Source organism: Macaca mulatta, chromosome 13 (assembly GCF_049350105.2).
Source record: "Macaca mulatta isolate MMU2019108-1 chromosome 13, T2T-MMU8v2.0, whole genome shotgun sequence".
NCBI classification, from domain to species: Eukaryota; Metazoa; Chordata; class Mammalia; order Primates; family Cercopithecidae; genus Macaca; species Macaca mulatta.
The window spans coordinates 49034510-49056586 of NC_133418.1; the positions used below are offsets into that span (position 1 = coordinate 49034510).

A 22077-nucleotide genomic window follows, 5' to 3' on the forward strand; every position below is an offset into this window, starting at 1 on the left:
TTTTCTGTTGTTTGGAATAGTTTCAGAAGGGATGGTACAAGATCTTCTTTGTACCTCTGGTAGAAGTCAGTTGTGAATTGTCTGGTCCTGGACTTTTTTCGGTTGGTAGGCTATTAATTACTGGCTCAGTTTCAGAACTTGTTATTGGTCTATTCAAGGATTCGACTTTTTCCTGGTTTAGTCTTGGGAGTGTGTATGTGTCCAGGAATTTATCCATTTCTTCTAGATTTTCTAGTTTATTTGCATAGAGGTGTTTATAGTGTTCTCTGACGGTAGTTTGTATTTCTGTGGGATTGGTGTTGATACCCCCTTTATCATTTTTTATTGCGTCTATTTGATTCTTCTCTCTTTTTTTCTTTATTAGTCTGGCTAGCGGTATATCTATTTTGTTGATCTTTTCAAAAAACCAGCTCCTGGATTCATTGATTTTTTTGAAGGGTTTTTCATGTCTCTATCTCCTTCAGTTCTTCTCTGATCTTAGTTATTTGTTGTCTTCTGCTCACTTTTGAGTTTGTTTCCTCTTGCTTCTCTAGTTCTTTTAATTGTGGTGTTAGGATGTTGATTTTAGGTCTTACCTGCTTTCTCTTGTGGGCATTTAGTTCTGTAAATTTCCCTCTACACACTGCTTTAAATGTGTCCCAGAGATTCTGGTACATTGTGTCTTTGTTCTCATTGGTTTCAAAGAACATCTTTATTTCTGCCTTCATTTCGTTATTTACCCAGTGTCATTCAGGAGCAGGTTGTTCAGTTTCCATATAGTTGTGTGGTTTTGAGTGAGTTTCTTAATCTTGAGTTCTAATTTGATTGCACTGTGGTCTGAGAGACTGTTATGATTTTCATTCTTTTGCATTTGCTGAAGAGTGTTTATGTGGTCAATTTTATAAAAAGTGCAATGTAGTGCTAAGAAACATGTATATTCTGTTGACTTCGGGTGGAGAGTTCTGTAGATGTCTATTAGGTCTGCTTGGTCCAGAGCTGAGCTCAAGTCCTGGATATCTTTGTTAATTTTCTGTCTCGTTGATCTCTCTAATATTGACAGTGGGATGTTAAAGTCTCCCACTATTAATGTGTGGGAGTCTAAGTCTCTTTGTAGGTCTCTAAGAACTTGCTTTATAAATCTGATCTGAGTGCTCCTGTATTGGGTGCATACTTATTTCGGATAGTTAGCTCTTGTTGCATTGATCCCTTCACCATTATGTAATACCCTTTTTTGTCTCTTTTGATCTTCGTTGGTTTAAAGTCTGTTTTATCAGAGACTAGGACCGCAACCCCTGCTTTTTTTTTTTTTTTTTTTTTTTTTTTTTTTTTTTTTTTACTTTCCATTTACTTGGTAAATATTCCTCCATCCCTTTATTTTGAGCCTGCGTGTGTCTCTGTACGTGAAATGGGTCTCTTGAATATAGCACACTGATGGATCTTGACTTTATCCAATTTGCCAGTCTGTGTCTTTTAGTTGGGGCTTTTAGACCATTTACATTTAAAGTTAATATTGTTATGTGTGAATTTGATCCTGTCATTATGATGCTAGCTGGTCATTTTGCCCATTAGTTGATACAGTTTCTTCGTAGCATTGATGGTCTTTACAATTCGGTATGTTTTTGCAGTGTCTGGTACCAGTTGTTCCTTTCCATGTTTAGTACCTTCTTCAGGAGCTCTTGTAAGGCAGGCCTGGTAATGACAAAATCTCTCAGCATTTGCTTGTCTGTAAAGGATTTTATTTTTCCTTTGCTTATGAAGCTTAGTTTGGCTGGATATGAAATTCTGGATTGAAAATTCATTTCTTTAAGAATGTTGAATATTGGCCCCCAGTCTCTTGTAGCTTGTAGGGTTTCTGCAGATAGATCCGCTGTTAGTCTGATGGGCTTCCATTTGTAGGTAACCCGACCTTTCTTTCTGGCTGCCCTTAACATTTTTTCCTCCCTTTCAACCTTGGTGAATCTGACAATTATGTGTCTTGGGGTTGCTCTTCTCAAGGAGTATCTTTGTGGTGGTCTCTGTATTTCCTGAATTTGAATGGTGGCCTGCCTTGCTAGGTTGGGGAAGTTCTTCTGGATAATATCCTGAAGAGTGTTTTCCAACTTGGTTCAGTTCTCCCCATCACTTTCAGGTATACCAATCAAACATAGATTTTGTCTTTTCACATAGTCCCATATTTCTTGGAGGCTTTGTTTGTTTCTTTTCACTCTTTTTTTCTCTAAACTTGTCTTCTCGCTTTATTTCACTGAGGTGATCTTCAATCTCTGATATCCTGTCTTCCACTTGATCGATTCAGCTATTGATGTCTGTGTATACTTCATGACATTCTCCTGCAGTGTTTTTCAGATTCATCAGGTCATTTATATTCTTCTCTAAACTGGCTATTTTAGTTAGCAATACCTTTAACCTTTTTTCAAGGTTCTTAACTTCCTTCCATTGGGTTAGAACATGCTCCTTTAGCTCGGAGGAGTTTATTACCCACCTTCTAAAGCCTGCTTCTGTCAATTCGTCCAACTCATTCTCCATCCAGTTTTGTTCCCTTGCTGGTGACGACTTGTGATTCTTTGAAGAGCAGGCATTCTAGTTTTTGGAATGTTCAGCCTTTTTGCGCTGGTTTCTCCCCATCTTTGTGGATTTATCTACTTCTGGTCTTTTATAATGGTGACCTTCAGATGGGGTCTCTTAGTGTATGTCCTTTTTGTTGATGGTGATACTATTCCTTTCTGTTTGTTAGTTTTGCTTCTAACAGGCCTCTCTGCTGCAGGTCTGCTGGAGTTTGCTGGAGGTCCACTCCAGACCCTGTTTGCCTGGGTATCACTAGCAGAGGCTGCAGAACAGCAAAGATTGCTGCCTGTTCCTTCCTCTGGAAGCTTCGTCCCAGAGGGGCACCCGCCAGATGCCAGCCAGAGCTCTCCTCTATGAGGTGTCTGTTGGCCCCTACTGGGAGGTATCTCCCAGTCAGGATAAATGGAGGTCAGGGACCCACTTGCGGAGGCAGTCTGTCCCTTATCAGAACTCGAGCGCCATGCTGGGAGAACCACTGCTCTCTTCAGAACTATTAGGCAAGGACGTTTAAGTCAGCTGAAGCTGCACCCACAGCCACCCCTTCCCCCAGGTGCTCTGTCCATGGAAGATGGGGGTTTTTATCTCTTAAGTCTCTGACTGGGGCTGCTGCCTTTTTTCAGAGATGCCCTGCCCAGAGAGGAGTAGTCTAGAGAGGCAGTCTGGCTGCAGCGAACTTGCTGAGCTGTGGTGGGCTCTGCCCAGGTCGAACTTCCTGGGGGCTTTGTTTACACTGTGAGGCATAAACCAGCTACTAAAGCCTCAGCAATGGTGGACACCCCTCCCCCCACCAAGCTGGAACATCCCAGGTTGGGCTCAGACTCCTGTCAGCGAGAGTTTCAAGTCAGTGGATCTTAGCTTGCTGGGCTTTGTGGGGGTGGGACCCACCAAGCCACACTACTTGGCTCCCTGTCTTCAGCCCCTTTTCCAGGGTAGTGAATGGTTCTGTTTCTCTGGCATTCCAGGTGCCACTGGGGTATGAAAGAAAAACCAAAACAAAACAAAACGCCTGCAGCTAGTTTGGTGTCTGCCCAAACAGCCACCCAGTTTTGTGCGCGAAACCCAGGGCCGTGGTGCGGTAGGCACTGGAGGGAATCTCCTGGCCTGCCAGTTGCGAAGACCGTGGGAAAAATGCAGTATCTGGGCTGGAGTGCACTGTTCTTCCCGGCACAGTGTCTCATGGCATCCCTTAGGTAGGGGAGAGAATTCCCCAACCCCTTGCGCTTCCGGGTGAGGCAACACCCCACCTTGCTTCAGCTCACCCTCTGTGGGCTGTACCCACTGTCCAACCAATCCCAGTGAGATGAACTGGGTACCTCAGTTGTAAATCACCTGCCTTCTGCGTTGATCTTGCTGGGAGCTGCAGACTGGAGCTGTTCCTATTGGCCATCTTGGCAGCCTCTTTACACCGAGGGGGATTATTTTTAATACAAGATAAATAGTTGTTTGTAGGGTGATGGAAAAAATCTAGTACAAGTGATGTCAATACCAAAGTGGAAGGACAGAGTTCTGGGAACAGGATCTTAGATTAAGCCAAAAGTCTTGGGATCTCATCCACAAAATAAACAGTTCACCTGACGTGGTGGGAGTGTGGGTGCCTCATCCATAGGAATAGGAGACAAGTTAGAGCATATGGGCACAGACACAGGTAGGTATGTAGATGCTGTGGTAGGAGCTTTGTAGTGCTGCTTTTCTGATTGCTTCTATTTTCTTAGCAAATGAGGAAGTAATTAGCTGAAAGAAAAAGCAAGGGGGTAGAAAAAATAAAGTAGGAAATAATCAACTAGAAGGAAAAAGTCCATCAACTGAGAGTGAGATAACAGAGAAGGGAGAAGATATGAATTAATCATCTAGGTGAGAGGGAGAGCGAATGGACCTGAGAGACAGAGAGAGAGAAAGAGAGAGAGGCTCACTTGAGTTGTATGGGTATCAAGTTAATGTGGTTTTTTTTTCCCAGCCACTTTTTATCTGCGTGGTTGCAGGCAGAGACTCAGTGACAAGTGAACTTAACTATAAAGAGTTGTAGTTTGGCCGGAGGAGTTTAACAAAGCCCAAGAAAAACAAGGAAATTGAGGATGTATGCAAATATGTGATGGTAATAATTGCCATAGATCTTAAACTGAATAAGGAGGGATGCAGTGTTTGTTAAAGGTCTTGATTATTTATATATAAGAAGCAAAACAATCTAGTAAATAAATTGTTCACCACTGAAATACTTTTTTCAGACTTTGTAGAATTCCTTTGGGATCCTTTGTCAACCTCACAGACAACAAGTTTAATAACACATTGCAGAGTGATTCTTGAAGAACATTCCATTTGTGAAAATGAAGTTAGTAAAAGCAAACAGGTAATAATTTCTAGAGTTGTGAACTCCATGATGTATCTGTAAATCATTATAATCTTCTTACAGCTCCTGGTTTATAAAAGATACAGAGTGATTATCAGAAAACTGTTTGGGGGAAAACATACTTATTTTTGATTTATAGAATCTAGACTTTTACTCAGACTGCACTGAGATGAAAACAAATTTTTTTTAACTGGACTTGGCTATTTTTTTATCTTCATATTAATAAGATGAAAGAATATACCTTGATACTTCTGAACACTGTGATAGACGTGGTAATCATTTTAAATTACAGACATACCTGTAAAGACCCAGATTATTACTTTCATTCCTATTAGCTTACTTTTCTCTGTTCAGTGATCTGATTTGTGTTCTCATGGCCCAGGCAGCCATCTTTGAGGATTATGAATATGCACTGACCCTGCAGAGATGAACTGGTATAAGTCCAATAATGCAAATTCATTTCTTCTAAAGGAAGACAACAACACTCTACCTTTGTTCTTTTGGCAAAAATCCTTTGGCAGAAATCCAGTGGCATTGTGGCTTTGCTTGAACAATGGTTTCAAAATTAGACTGACACTTATTATAGTAACTAGTTATTTGTAGTCTGCCAAATAATAGTAGTCTCTTTAAGGATTCAAAGTTCAGTAGGACAGATCTTGATCTTACAGTGATCTAGAATTGAATTCACTGAACATAAGACGTATTGAGGAACTTTTTAGAATGATCATGCTGAGAATCTTCTCTTTCATTGTAGTATTTTTTTTTATTGTTTGTTGATGAGATTGTAGATTCATGCAGTTTTATGAGTAAACCAATTTTAGGTTGAGCTTTAGGAAATTAAGGATAAATTGACAGACTGGAGAACACCCAGAGTAGAGTGACAGAGGTGGCTGAAAAGCAAGGAGGCATATCATATTCATATTATGAGCACCATTAAGTTTTAGCCCTTGGAATTGTGATTACAAAGGAGGAAAGCTATAAGAAATGAAAGGGAGGAAAGGGATACCAGCCTAATTCTGCCTTCAAGAAGCATGTAATCTCAGAGAAAATAAGATGCACATAAAATGTAATTTAAAACAGGAAATGAGAAGGAGAAGTAGGGAAGATAATAAAACTTACTTAATTCCAGTTGTGTACTAGGCACTCTGTAAGGTCTTGTACCTGTCATCTTAATCCCAGCAGCCATATTAAAAAAATGGGTGATCGCCAGGCATGGCGGTTCACACCTGTATATCTGAGTCCTTTGGGAGACTGAGGCAGGAGGTTCTCTTCAGGCCAAGAGTTCAAGACCAGCCTGGGCATCATAGCAAGATCCATCTCTACCAAAAAAATAAAAATTAGCTGGGCTCCCCCTTGAGCCCAGGAGTTGAAGCTGCATTGAGCCATGATTGTGCCACCACCCTGCAGCCTGGGCAACAGCAAAACCCTGTCTCTTAAGAAGATGATAGCCTCGTTTTATAGATGAAGAAAATGAATCTTTAAAACTAGTTTTCACAGTGCTACCATGAATGAGAACTAGGATTTGAACTTGGATAGTCTGCTTCTAAAGCCCAGTTTGTCTCACTGACCACATTCCCTCCCCATGAGCAGCATGGATAAAGTACTATGTCTTCAGGAGGAGACAGGAGAGAGCAGTGGGGATAAGGAAATAGTTTATCTTAGGGGTAGCATTTGAGCTGTGGCTTGAGAGAAAGAATAGGATTTCAACATGTGGCAACAGATAGAAAGGCATTTTTTACTTACCTCCAATAGGATAAAAACTCAGGTAAAATAGATGGAAACTGTTGCAGGAATTAGAGATATTTAATTTGAAAGAAGACGTACAGAGAGATGGTATTTGTATTCAAAGAAGGTGTAGATTTATTCTATGTTGATATGCCGCATAGAAGATTAGTAGTTAAAAGCTACAAAGAAGCAGATATATAATCCTGTATTTGCTTTCCGTGTAGGATTGTTGAGTTACAGCCTAAATATAAATCATTATGCTTTACTGTTTATTAAATACTTGCACATTGTCTCATTTGATCCTCATCACCCTGTGAAATGTATTTATTTTCATTGAGTTTTTACAGATGAAGCTGGGGCCCAGAAGGGTTAAATCATTTGTAAAATCTTGAGTACTAAGTGGTAGACCTGGCTCTTTGTGATCACTGAAGCTTTTCAGCAGTATTATGGATTCACTCACGAAGTCTTTTTTTTTTTTTCTGTTTTTGTTTGAGACGGAGTCTTGCTCTGTCACCCAGGCTGGAGTGCAGTGGTGGGATCTTGGCTCACTGCAACCTCCGCCTTCTGGGTTCAAGCGATTCTCCTGCCTCAGCCTCCCGAGTAGCTGAGACTACAGGCACCCACCACCACGCCCAGCTATTTTTTTGTATTTTTAGTAGAGACGGGGTTTTCCCTGTGTTAGCCAGGATGGTCTCTTTTCCTGACCTTGTGATCCACCCACCTTGGCCTCCCAAAGTGCTGGGATTATAGGCGCACTCATGAAGTTTTTATAATGGATGTTTTTATTCTGAAACTCCTCTGCTATGAATGTAGAAAATGGGTTGTTTGCATAAGCAGGAGAATAGATTACATCAGGGTTTTCAGTCTCAGCACTACATTGGCATTTGGAACAGATAATTTTTTGTTGTAAGGGTCTGTCCTGTGCACTGTAGTATGCTTAGCAGCATCCCTGGCTTGTGCCACTAGGTGCCAGTAGTACTCCCGGGCTTCACAACCAAAAATGTCATTGCACATTGTCAGGTATTCCCTAGGGATGGCAAAATGGCATTTGGTAGAGGATCACTTACACTACATAATGCCCCAGGTTGCTAAGACAGTTCACCAGTGGGATCACTCTATTTCTTCAGTGATGGAAGAGAATGAGACAGGTTCAAGAACAGAAATTGAGTCAGACAACATAGTTTCTGTTTTCAAAGTTAGAAGCAAATGCTGTAAGCTAATGCCTGGTAATAATAATTTTGATTCTGACTAAAAATCTAAAGTAAATTATTATAGAAGTAGATTATGAATACTTAAATTTAAAAAGCAGTAATTACTATAACCTATCATTGATAGGATTCCCAAAGATACTTAACATTATTTATTGAAGCAAATTTAATGTATTATGTTTGTTGTTAGGGATTAATAGGGGAAATGTAAGCTTACATATACCTAAAACAATAATGACCAGTAGGGCATTGACTACCTATGGAGAGTCTGCTAGTTTTAGGTATCTTCTCAGCTTTGCTCTGTTCAATATTTTTATTGAACTGGATAAAGTGGTAAAATACATACTAATGAAATGTGTCAGTGATAAAAAGCTAGGAATTCTGTAAGACTTGTGGATGGTAGAATTAGAATCCAAGGAGATTTCAAAAGATTGTAGAAAATGGACTGACTCAAGAAATTGTGATAAAATAAATGGCATGTGCACCCTTGTGGTTACAAATTCAACTGTATAAGTAAAAGATGGGAGAGACACAGTTTTGAAGCAGCATAGGTAAGACAGATTATAATCAACAGTAAACCCAGTGTGAGTCAGCAGTGTCACTTGAGTAACAGAAAAACAGGTAAATGGGAATTTATCCTAGTATGTGTGTGCTATTTTGAGTAAGAATGGCATATTTGGTGATGATACCCACAGATTAGACCTTCCTGGGAATATTGCACTTAATTCTTGGTGTAAGCTTATTCAGTGGAGAGTGTCTTAAGATGGTATGGGAAAGAAAAGATGTTAAAAAAAAAAAAAGTATGATATTAATCTTAAAATCTAGAGAATTGTCTTGTGGAAGTGGGGCTAGAGCTATTCTGCACGATCCCAAGAAGTAAACCAAGACCAAGGAGTGGAAACTGTAGGAGGGAAAAGTTTATTAACTCTCACTGTTAACTGAAATCTAATAGTCCAAAGTTATGGGCAGCCTCAGGAGATAATGATTCCCTGTCAGCAAATGGTTTTAGACATGGTTGATGAACCATTTAGTAGAAATATGAAAATAAGTCTAAGCATCACTTGGGTGTTCAGATAGATTGGTGGTTTTCAGACTCATTTTTTGTTTTTTATAAACAGAACCTATTTCAATTAAATCTTACACAATCCAATATGCAAACACACACACAGAAGTAAAACTGCTCCTGCTGTTCTGAGCACCTGCCCTTATTCTTCCCTGACCACCCCAACATCTGTCCAGACCATCCTGGGATTACCTCCATGGATATACAGAGCAGCATAAAAACCACGGGCGTCACACAAGTGCCTCTTTAAAGCTGTTTTAAAGTATATTTATACAAAGGGTTGTATGTGAGTCTGAACGTGTGATTCAGAATGCTTGTTAAAACTGTTTGGAGAACCTTATTTTCCACCAAATAAATGATGTTATTTAATAGTTAGAAAAGTTAATAGCTCACGGTTTTCTGTGAATTTATGTGGAGTTTTTTGTTTGTTTGTTTTTCTGTTTTTTGGGGTTTTTTTTAAGATGGAACCTCACTCTCGTCACCCAGGCTGGAGTGCAGTGGTGCAATCTCCGCTCACTGCAACCTCCGCCTCCTGGGTTCAAGTGATTTTCGTGCCTCAGCCTCCTAAGCAGCTGGGATTACGAGCATGTGCCACCATTCCTGGCTAATTTTTTCTATTTTTAGTAGAGACAATGTTTTGCCATGTTGGCCAGGCTGGTCTCAAATTCCTGGCCTCAAGTGACCCACCCACCTCAGCCTCCCAAAGTGCTGGGATTACAGGCGTGAGCCACCGCACCCGGCCAGCAAATTTATGTTTTGTTTTAAATAATTTATTTGGAAATATTAATACTTTGAAAGAAAACTTTCATGAATAAGAGTAGTATTTCCATATTCACTTTACCCAGATTTACTTGTCATTAATATTTTGCCCCATTGGCTTTATCATTAGCCCTTCCACTTTAAATATATACATACAATATTTTTTGTCCTGATTACTGAGAATAAGGTGCATATTTGTTAAGACAAAGATATTATGTTATATAACCAGAGTAGTTAGCAGTTTCAGCAAATTTATCAACAATCTACCATCCATATTCCGCTTTTGCCAGTTGATTCAATAATGTCCTTTATTTATAGTTCATTTTCAATAGAACTATTTTAAGAAACAAAATTTAAACAATATGGAAATATTTCTCAAGGCTGGCATTCAAAATTATTAAAATTAAATGAAAAAAATCAAAGCAGCTTTTTTTCTAGCATGAACACCTAACTCAGTAAGTTACATAAACTCAAATGCTATTTTTTGGAGATATTGTCTGGAAAATGCTCTTTTTTCTTTTAACAGAGTTCAGAATGTTTAAGGAATGGAGTAAAATACAACTGGAGTTTTAATTTTTAGCATTAAATAAATGTTGATATATGGCCACTTGAGGAATATGTTACAGATAATTGAGTGGAAAGAGAAACGACTTCAGTTCATTATGCTATTTATGAAAAATATATTTGATTGAATTCTACATTTATGGATAATTCAGTTAGTATACAGTATGTGACAGCTGAATTTGTGCTGTATACATTGTCATTGACTTAAAAAACTTTTACTCTGGTGTATAGTATGCCATTTTCATTTTTCAAATATGAATACTTTTTTAAGAATATCATTATAGAAACATTGCTAATACATGAAAAAAATAAACACTCATTATCTTTTACCCTAGTACAAGGACTAATACCATTCATTGTAGGATATTTTCATCCAGGCTCTTTTTTCAAAGTTATAATCCTAATAGGCATGTAAGTTAGCATACTACTACTGCTTAATGTTATCTCATTACATATTTATAGTTGTCTGTTACTGTAGTCATCATAAACTTCAGCTAAAGTTTATGGTAGATTCACTGGATGGATGTAACATCTCCTTAAAATTCCTTATGATTGAATATTTTGGTTATTTCCAATTTTTTATATACAAACAAAATGGATTTCCCTAAGTGGATTTTCTGCATCACAGGACACAAGACAAACCAACAAAGGACCCACAGCTGGAGTATGTAGAAGACTTGCACAAATCAATAATAAAAAGACAGAACCTAATACAAAAAAAAAAAGCAATGTTGGCAAGCAGCTTAATTAGGTACTTTGCAAAAGGGCTTGAAAAGATACCCAACAGCACATTACTCAGTGATAATTAAATGAGAATTAAAACAACACAATGAAATATGACTTTATACCCACTACAATTGCAAACATTAAGAAACAAGAAAATGCCAATTATTTTAAGTATGTAGAGAAACAGGATTTCTTTTATACTGCAGGCAGTAATGGGATGCCACTATTCTAGAAAGAGTTTGGTTTTTTTGTACATCGTTGAATGTATGGACATGAACTATACTCCAGCAATTCTCTCTCTATGTATATACCCATTAGAGATGTATGATGTGTACTAAATGACATGTACAAGAATTTTTGTGGCAGCATTATTTATAATAGCCACCAAACCAGAAATCACCTAAGTGTTCCATCAGTAGTATTCATGCAACAAAATACTATATAGCAATGAAAATGATCCAACTATACCCATATGTAGCAACATGGATAAATAAGGTTTTGTTTGTACCCAATTGATAGTTATTTTAACAGCTGCTTCTGTGAGTGTGGACAAATTTGTACTGCTGTTAAAATTACTTTTTTTTTTTGGTAAATACATTTCTGTCTTCTACTGATACTTTTCAAATTTGTAATAATAGGATTTACTTAAATCCATTGTTTCAAGAATGAAGAAGGCAGTAGAAGATGATGTTTTTATTCCTCTGTATCCAAAGAGGTAAGAGCTGTTAATTTCTAGATTATTTGAAATAGCCGATCATAGAGTGCAGATTTGTTTAAGAATGCAAGGCAAAAGAAACTATAGTGTTTTCAAAACGTGTACACATACTCTATGAGGATGCAAATTGAGATTTCAACAAATATTTCTCAGTGACCTACTTTATGCTGTGCTTTATGCTTGGTGCTTAGATGTATTTTTGTTTGGTTGGTTTGGGTTTTGGTTTTAGTTTTACACATATCCTAGGAACATAGCAGGTGATATAGAGTGGTAAAGAACACAAGTCCACTGTTAGTAGATATTTTTACACACCTGTTTTCTCATCTATAAAATTAGGATAAAATTAGTGCCTACCTCACAGGATATTAGGGAGATGGAGAGGGTGCTCAGAACACAACAGTGCCTAGCACAGAGGAAGCACAACACTGAGGAACCAGAAACTGCACCTGTAAATTCTGCAGTCACTTTAAATTATAAAACAAGTAGTATTTGATGTGTGATCATAACTTTGCTAAGAAGACATCAGTTATAATGATACATGAGCTGTAGCAATCCAGTGAGTACTGACAGGATGAAGGAGCTTTTTGGAGGGGGAAGAAAGGAACCTCAAAGCTTTCTGATTCATTTTGAGTCATGAGATGTCTACATGTAAAAATTCTGCCCTGGTAAACTTTGCTTTATAATGTTTTAGATAGGTAATGCATTCACATGGTTCAGATGTACGAATGTGGTATATTATTTATTTATAAATAAGTATATATTATTTTACTAAAAAATTTTTATTAAAATGAAAAGTTTTACTCCCACCCCTGACTCAGTTTTTGCCCTTCTCCTTCTACTCACATATGTGCATGCATTAATAATCACACTGAGTAATTTTTATCTTTCAAGACTTTCTTCATGCAAACAGAAGTACTTATATAAGCTATAATCTTATGTTACCCTCCTTTCTACAGCAAAGGAAGTATACTCAAAAAGTTGTAATCTGTTTTGTACCTTTTTTTCACTTAGTACCTCTTGAGATCTTTCTATACGTGTCATCCATCATATAAACAGCTTCCTCATTCTTTTTTAAGCTGTAACGTTTGCCATCATTTAGATGTCCTATGATGGTCATGTGACTGGTGAACTACTGTCATCACTGATGTTGGAAACAATCTTATAGACATATTCCATACTTGTGCATGTATATCTACAAGAGGCATTCTCAGAAATGAGATCATTGGGTCAGAGTATGCATACATTTGTAATTCCAATGGATCTCATCAGACAATCTCTGTTTATATTCCATTAAGGCTTAGTTTGGTTGATTTAAAAGAAAGTCTGATCTCAAACTCTGGTTCTGAAAGGCTAATAGTTCTTTGCATTTTCTCCTTTTCTCCTTCTTTTGCTTCTAATTAGTGCTGTAGAAAACAAAACATCACCTCATTCAAAGTTCCAAGAAAGACAGTTCTGGTCAGGCCTAAAGGTGAGCAAAAACTGCAAAAATGAAAAGACAAATTTTGTAAAAATCCTGTTTACTATAGAACAAAGAACAACAAACTTCTTCGGTAAGAATTAGATAGTATTTTAGGCTTTGTGGTTCACATGGTCTCTGTCTAATTACTCAATTCTGCCACCATAGCACAAAAACAGTCATAGTACATAAACAAATGAACATGGCTATGTTTGAATAAAACTTATGAACGCTGAAATTTGAATGTTATGTAATTTTCTCATGGTACAAAATATTTTGTTTAAAAACAGTTTTAAAATGTCCTTGAAAAATGTTAAAACCATTCTTAGCTCATGGACCCTACAAAAACAGGCGACAGGATAGATTTAACCCACAAGCTATAGTTGGCCAACCCCTGGCCTTAAAATTATTGCTAAGTTAGTGGCAGTAGGGATGGGAAGGAGAAGAAGGTTCAAACAATGTTTAGGAGGAAGCATTGAAAGGACTCGATAACTGATCGAGAGAAGATAAGATCTATTTTGGACATAATGAAGGTATATTTGGAACAAATAGAGATACAAAGGTCTAGGAGGTAGTTGGATACTTGAGTCTGAATTTCAGGAGACAAATCTGAGCTGGAGATTTAGGAGTCCACTACCTGTAGGCAATATTTGGAACCATGGTCATGAATGACAAGCTCTAAGGAGACTGGATGAAGCATGAGAAGTAGGCTAAGGACAGAACCTCGGGAAATACTAACGGAAGAGGAGAACATGGAGGCTTCAAGGAAACTGTAGAATCAGTTATGAGCCTTAGGATGATCACAAGAGAATGGCCTTAAGGAAGCTAAATGGAAGATTTTCAACAATGAAGAAAAGAGTGTTAAATGCCCACCAAAGAGAATTAAGAGAAAGACTGAAACTACTTATTGGATTTGACAATTAGAAGGATATAGGTGACCTCAGCAAGAGTAGTTTTAATAGTGTGAATTAATATTTATCATGTGGTTGAATTAGGGAAAAGGCTTTCTGGGAAGAGGGAACAATTCATCAACAATGAGATAAAATGTGCAAAAGCATTACATTTTAGTAAAACAATAGAGTGGTGAATATAGTACTAGAAAGAAAGAAACACCTTAAAATTCACAGAAAGATCTGAATTTAGTAAAGGGAAAGGGCCACCAATATTTTATTACAATTTATTATGGTTACTTAATCCAAGTTATCTTCAAATTCACAGGTGATTATTAATCTTTATGTATCAGAGGAATGAAGCTCTCAGCATTGATTGCCTTCTCAAGGTCACATGTTGGTAATAGCAGCCCTAGTTTTGACACTGGTTCTTTATTAATCACATGGTCCTGTGGTCTTATATTCAGTGGTCCTCGGCTTTGAGAGAAAATGGATTGGGAAGGAAGATTATTGATCTGGAAAGGCTCTAGTGAAGTTATTTGAGACAGATTTGGGGATGGTTATCCTAGAAAATGAAGATAAGATGAGCAAATACATGGAGTTTGGAAAGAATGAAGTATTTGTTCAGAGATATTGTATTCTAAAATTGACAGTTCCAACAGGGCAATTGTAGTGAGAATTTTAGTTTGATCAACTCTTTATTTTTGTTAGAGACTATTACAGTTTCTCTTTGGAGAAAAGGTACATATTTACTTGATACTTTATTTTAGCTCTTCCACAATATTCTTCTTTGGAATGGACTCCTTACAGATGACACCTTGCAAGAACTAGGACTAGGGAAGCTGTTAAATCGTTACCTTATTATAGCTCTTCTCAATGCCACACCTGGGCCAGATGTGGTTAAAAAGTGCAACCAGGTAAGTTGTGAAGAAACTGATTCTAATTTTATCATTTCTAAAAAATTTAGCTATTAAAATCTACTATTTAACAAAATAATTAAATGTGTGGTACTCATATAAAAATAGAGAAATGGACTGGGCACAGTGGCTCATGCCTGTAACCCTAGCACTTTGGGAGGCCAAGGCAGGTGGATCACCTGAGGTCAGGAGTTTGAGACCAGCCTGACCAACATGGTGAAACTCCGTCTCTACTAAAAATACAAAAATTAGCCAGGTGTGGTGGCTAACACCTGTAATCCCAGCTACTTGGGAGCCTGAGACAGAATCGCTTGAACCCAGGGGGCGGAAGGTTGCGGTGAGTCGCCATTGCACTCCAGCCTGGGTGACGAGCAAAACTCCATCTCAAAAAAAAAAAAAAAAAAAATATTGACAAATGAATTTAACAAACTAGGAATCCAGAATAGCCCTTCTGTATTTAAGAGATAGTATACTGGTTTGAAATATCACCAGTAGAAAAAGGAAAAAGTACTTAATAAATGATACTAGATGGCTGGCTGTTTACAAAAAGAATATTAAATCCTCACCTCTCACTATATACCAAAAAAGTTTCAGGTAAAATTTTTAAAAATGTAAAAATGAAACTATAAAATATACTAAAATGGTAAATAACTGTACTTGAGAGTAAAAGATTTCCTTCTAAACTTAAAGGCCAAGGAAATGAGAAAAAGTAATAGATTTGAAAAAATGTTATAAAACTTCAGTGGATCAAAAAGGTGTTGAGATTATTTGATCATTATTAAAACTGGGGAATGTGTTCATTGGGCTCACTATACTATTCTTTCTACTGCTGTTTATGTTTGAAATTTTCTGTAATAGAAAGTTAAAAAGAGAAGTTAAGAATCTAGGAAATAAAAAGTTGTTAATATATAACAAGGATTAATATTCACATTAAATAAAAAAGCTCTTTACAAATTAGGAAATAATTCAAATGTTCTGACTAAAAATGGCCAAAACACGTGCAACAGTCAAGTCACCTAAAAGGAAACGTAAAATTAACCTTAAAATATGTGAAAAATAATCAATAATACTAATAATCAGAGAAATGGAAATTATTTATAGGAAGGATATTTTCTTGACCAGTTGTATTGGCAAACATTTTTTTTGCTGTTGTTGTTTTACTTATATTTTCCAGTGTTATCATAAACACAGGAAAACAACAGTTCCATCATTGCAGGGGCACCATTCACCTAGAGTATGCAGTGCAGTGGTTCTGGAAAACAGTCTCCTGCACTGATGGAAGGAGGGATACAGCTCTTTTGGAGAATATTTTGGCATGATGGGTACAAAACTTTTAAAGCTTATATTCTTTGACTTAGCCAAACTAAGTTAAGTCAAAAATTAGAGATGCACATATAGATGTTAAGTACAAAGAATATTGTTATAGCATTACTTATAATAGAAAATAGCTGGAAACACCTAAATATCTCTGAAAACATGATGGTGTTCTCATAAGATAAAAATGTAAAAGGAAAATAAATCTCAGAACCTGTCTCAGATACTTTTGGGTTCGCAAAAGTTATGTTTTTGAAGAATTTTTAAGGATATGGGAAAATAATTATTTTATAATGTGATTTAAAAACACACACACTAAACTGTTCCCAGATAGAATTGGGTCCGGCTGCTTGTTCTCACAGTCCAATAGCAAGATGCAGACAGACTGGGAAAGAAAGGAGCTTATTTTTGCAACCAGTTACAGGGAAAAGGTTGTAGTAACTCACCAGACCAACTAAAAGTTACAATTTTTTCCCCCCCAGCACTTATATGCATTCTAAGCTCCATGCTATGTGGGAGAGTGCACCTACAAGGGAGAGTGTTTCATTCAGTCTCTATCTAATCTAACTAGGGTCTGGAAAGCTTTCTCTAGACTCTTGGGAAGTTTTTTAATCTTAAGTGAGCCCTGGTACGAGGAATATGTGTAAGAACACTCTTATTATTTGATCAGACTTTAGGGTCTGGGAAAACCCAGGTGGAGTCTTAATGGGTTTGTTTTCGCATTCCAGTTCTTGTACTCAGGCACCAGTTTCTCTAGTTCTTTAATGTTTAACTTACACATTTGTCAAAATTATAGAAAAGGGTTAGTGGAAACTGATTCATCTGGTTGCTAATGGAAACCTAGCCTGCCATAAAACTATATACCAATTATTAGCCAACCATGATGGTTTTGGCTATAATTTTTGTATCATACAGTTTTAAGCATTGTATATTAAAAATTTAAATCATCATCCATTTTATGTTCAGGTTTAGTTTAGTCCCCTTTGACCACTGTTATGAAGTGGAGAAGAGGAAATATATTTACACAGTATTCTCTCCACAGCATATGGCTAGAAAACCAGGCCAAGAAAATAGACTTTTAGTGCTGGGATCATTAATGGAAAAGCTCCATGGTTAAATGAGAATTTTATTGAGACTTGTGACACAAAACAAGGGGAAAACAAGTGCAAATGACTTTCAATAGTAAAGGCTGGTTTTAAAACTTTTAAAAAGAGATAGTTTACCTAACAAAACTTGTGGGATCTTCTGCCTTAGGCAGTCAGTGTTTCTCTGTTTTTCCTGAATAGTTGAAACAGGTGATTAAGGAGTAGAATAAGTCTTTTGCCTCAACCATGTTTTAAATGCTGACCAATCTTAGAGTGCATTCCAGAACCTTTATTTAATATACTGTATAATATATAGGGTGCATTTTAATTTTTTCCCCAACTCTCTGCTTTCTATAAATATTGATCTTGATGTTACCAACTGTACCATAATCTGTATGATTATCTAGGAATTTCTTTGAATAGCGTGATACTGTGGCAGGCCAGGTTTCCATTAGCAAACAGAACAGTCAGTTTCCACGAACCCGTTACTATAACTTTAATGAAAGTATAAGCTAAACATTAAAACTGGAGAATCTGGTACCTGAGTACAAGAACTAGAATGCAGAAACCAACCCATTAAGAACCCGCCTGGGTTTTTCTCAGACCCTAAACTCTGATAGAATAGCAAAAGCATTCTTACACATACACCTCATTCTGTCATAAGATTAAGAAACTTTCCAAGACTCTAGAGAAAGCTTTCCGGACCCTAGTCCCTAGCCAAAGATGAGATAAAGACTGAATGCAAACCCCCAGTTCCAATCCCACACGTAGCACGGAGCTTTAAATATATACAAGCACTAGAAAAAACCTTACAACTTTGAGTTGGTCTGGTGAGTTACTCTGACCTCCCTGTAACTGGTGGCAGAAATAAACTCCCTTCTTTCCCAATTGCCTGCATCTCGTTTTTGGACCTCAAGAACAGGCAGCCAGACTTTGTTCTCTCCGGGAACAGTATCAAGTTCTTTCCTTTCTCCCCTTTCCCTCCCTTTTTTTCCCTTGTTTCCTCTATGAGGAAGTTTTTTTTTTTCTCTTTTTAAATTTTTTCTAACATTTTTCTGTTTTTACCAAAATTTTTCTCAAAATCTTGTATTACTCTTAGAATGACAGTGATAAAATGTAATTTCCATTTCCAAAAGAAAAATTGAATGCATGTACATTGACTTATTCTGCTGCTTTACGATTAACTGGAAGATAAAAACATAATTTATCTTTCATTCTATATATCTTAGAATCACCCATTTGATTTCTTAACTGAAATTTATATAGATCATATGCTAGGACACCCAATTTCTTTATAAAATAATAGTGAATATATGTATTACGAGTTGTATTGACCAAATATTTTGTGTCTAGCCATTTCTGGTTTGTAAGTGTAAATTATGTTTTGTACAGATTTAATGACTCACAAATACAAGAACATAGAAAGAATTATTAGTACTACTAGGGAGTGTTCATAGAGAGTAGCGTATTTTAAGTTCTTAGGATTAAAGAATGAATTTCCAAAATATGTGTAGCCTTTGACACAAAGGGACATCTTTACAAATTTTTATTTAAACCATAAACTATCAAATGGGGAGAATGATACTCAGCTTACAGTATCACTATGAGATTATGTTAGCAAGGGTTCTTAGATACTGTCATTGTAAACCAGCCATGTGTTTTGATTAACAGGTAGCAGCATGTCTACCAGAAAAATGGTTTGAAAATTCTGCCACGAGGACATCTATTCCACAGCTGGAAAACTTCATTCAGTTTTTATTGCAGTCTGCACAAAAATTATCTAGAAGTGAATTCAGGTGATGCATATTTTGTTTTCACTTCTGTAAACATAGTTCAAGGATTCTGTATGCTCTCAGCCATTTTTAGAAAGATCTGTATTTTTACTGTACTTCTAAAAATTTGTTAAAACTTTGTGATACTGTAGAGTTAGTAGATATTTTTATGGTTACCTTTGGGATAGCTTATGCATATTCATATTTTAAAATGTAAATCTCTCCCAAATTAAGCACATTCAAAAAACTATAGCACAGGGGAATATAGAATTAAAACTATAAATCAAAACCCTTTTATTACACACTTTTTAAATATGTTTTTAATTTTCCTGGCCATTTTTAGAGACTCAACGGTTGTTAAGTACAGGTCTGCAGCTCGGTATTTATCCAGCAGTAGCTAGCTCTCTGTTCTGAATGTTTCATTCACAGTACCAGATGTTTGGGGGCTTAATTACAGTGGTATTCCTGTTAACTCCCTCTCCAAAAAATTTTTTTAAGCCCAGATTTAACCGGCACGGTGGCTCACGCCTGTAATGTCAGCACTTTGGGAGGCTGAGGCAGGAGGATCACTTGAGCCCTGAAGTTTGAGAATAGCCTGGGAAACATAGCAAGACTCTGTCTCTAGAACAGAAAATTTAAAAATTAACATGGTGGCATGTGCCTGAGTCCCAGCTACTGAGGATGCAGAAGTGGGAAGATTGCTTGAGCCTGAGAGATTGAAGCTGCAGTGAGCTATGATTGTGCCACTGTACTCCAGTCTGGCCAACAGAGCAAGACCAAGTCCCTTTAAAAAAAAAAAAAAAAAGACTCAGATTTGTATTATTTGCTAATGTCATGATGTGTGAATATACTCCCAGCATTGCTTCCACCACAATGTCTCATACAAGCTGATAGCAGCACAGCACTACTAAAATTTCTGATAGACTTACTGTATGTTTTTCTACTTTTTACAGTAATTCACATTGAAATTTGCCAGAATACATCCACTAATGGTCTGTATTTGAACTTTATAATTAAGTGGAGATGGCAGCATCTCTCTGTGTTTTATGCTACTTTTAGATACTAGCTTAAGATAAAGCTTTTGTTTTAGATTAACAACTGATGATCAGGTTCTGAACTGACTGCTGTTCCCTCATACATTGCATTTCTAAAGGGAGAAATTTGTTTTGTTTTGTTTTTCAGGGATAAAGTCGAAGAAATAATTCTTATTTTGGTGAAAATAAAAGCTTTGAATCAAGCAGAATCCTTCATAGGAGAGCATCACCTAGACCATCTTAAATCACTAATTAAAAAAGATTGAATAAACTTTATAGGAAAATCCTAAAATTTTAATATAGTTACACTCAGTTCCTTTGCTTGAGAAGAAGCTGGTGCCTCTGTCTTCTTTATTCCCTGTAAGAGAAGGTAGGATTTGCAAAAAAGCAAGACTCCACCTCTATTCCCCCCATGCTCTACCTTCTGGCATAATGAAAAGCTGCCACGATTCTGTGGTGTTCTAAGGAATTAAATGCAGTGGAGCTTTAAGAGCTCAATGTGTTTCCCTTTGATTCTTTTGGCTGGTCTTTCAGTTTTCTTAAGAGGGGAACTGGAGAAACCTTGCCAAAGGTTTTGGCTTAAGTGAGCATGCTAGTGAGTCTTCTGTCCTGAACCACAGTAATATCTTTTAGTTCTCTTTAACTACATTTATTTAAAAATAAGTCAATATGAAAATCTCAGTTGGAGTCAATTATTTGCTGAGTATTAAATGATTAAGGCATTTGCTGATTGTCAAATTGTCCTTTAGAATAATCTGTAACAATTTAATGTACCAACACAAGTGTAAGTGAGTGCCAGTGAATCCCTACCAGCGTAGTTATTATCCTTTTTTAAAAATGCATTGAAAATTTGAAAGGTAAAAATAATCTTATTTTAATAGCTTATTTTGTTTTGGCTATTAGTAAACATACTTGTTTTGGCCATTTGTAATTATTTCTGAAATATCCATCTTTTTGTTATGGACTTTACGACCTTTATATTTTTAAAGATACTGATTTTTTGCCCATGCTTGTGGCAGAAGTTTTCCTTATTTGCCATTTTTCTTTTCATTTTTTTAAATTATATTTTTTGAGACAGGGTCTGGCTCTGTCACCAAGCCTGGAGTGTAGTGACACAATCTCAGCTCACTGCAGCCTCTGCCTCCTGGGCTCAAGCAGTCCTCCCACTTCAACCTCCCAAGTAGCTGGGACTGTAGGCATGTACCACCATGCCCAGCTGATTTTTGTATTTTTTTTTTTGTAGGGATGAGGTTTTGCGACCTTTCCCAGGCTGGTCTCAAACTCCTGAGCTCAAGCAATCTACCCACCTTGACCTCCCAAAGTGCTGGGATTACAGGCTTAAGCCACCATATTTGGCCTTTTTAAAAATTTGTTGATTTTTTTAATGCATTAAGACATTACTTGTTAGCAAGTTATTACTTTGTTTTTTTGTCATTGGTGGTAGGACTAAGAAAGGAACAGATATTTTAAATACTCGGAACGTGATTCATTTTCTGATAAAATATTTGTCTAATAAGACTGAGGCAAGATAATTTAATCAAAAGAAATTAAGAACATTTTCCAAAATGTCAGTTTACTAGTAATTTTTCTAAGTCTACTTATTAAATAACTTAAGGGAAACCACAAATATATTTTGCAAATTGTTGCCCAAAAGATAATTGGAAAAACTTGAATATATTGTAGGATTTGAATATATAGCCTACTTTTATGTCACCCCTACCTTCAAAACTACATATAATTTATTTTAGGAGTTGGGTGTTTTATGTCCGTTGCAGTGAGGACTTGTGATTCACTGGTATGAAGAATTTTTTAATGTTTATCTTAGTAGCAAAATTATACAAGAATAGAATCTCATCTAGAAAATTCAAACCATTGTTGAAAAGCAGTTAGCATTTCCACACAACTGTTGTCCCCAGAGGTAACTGCTGTTTTCATTTTAATGTTATCCTTTTAGATCTTTTCTC

At 36.7% G+C, this 22077-nt stretch overlaps 1 protein-coding gene across 7 annotated transcripts in view; it reads left to right on the top strand.

Annotated features, from left to right (window-relative positions):
- Positions 1–20626, top strand: part of GCFC2 (GC-rich sequence DNA-binding factor 2) — a 49164-nt gene extending 28538 nt beyond the window's left edge. For 4 of the 7 annotated variants that reach the window (XR_013402431.1, XM_015112563.3, XM_077958614.1 and 1 more), the window contains 6 exons: positions 4764–4885; positions 11569–11645; positions 13047–13113; positions 14762–14908; positions 18979–19103; positions 20262–20611. Coding sequence is in view for 4 of the 7 variants with exons in the window: in XM_015112563.3 (XP_014968049.3) it covers positions 4764–4885; positions 11569–11645; positions 13047–13113; positions 14762–14908; positions 18979–19103; positions 20262–20379 (656 nt within the window). In the remaining 3 variants the exon portion in view is untranslated. 7 annotated transcript variants of the gene reach the window in all.
- The last annotated feature ends 1451 nt before the right edge of the window (positions 20627–22077 follow it).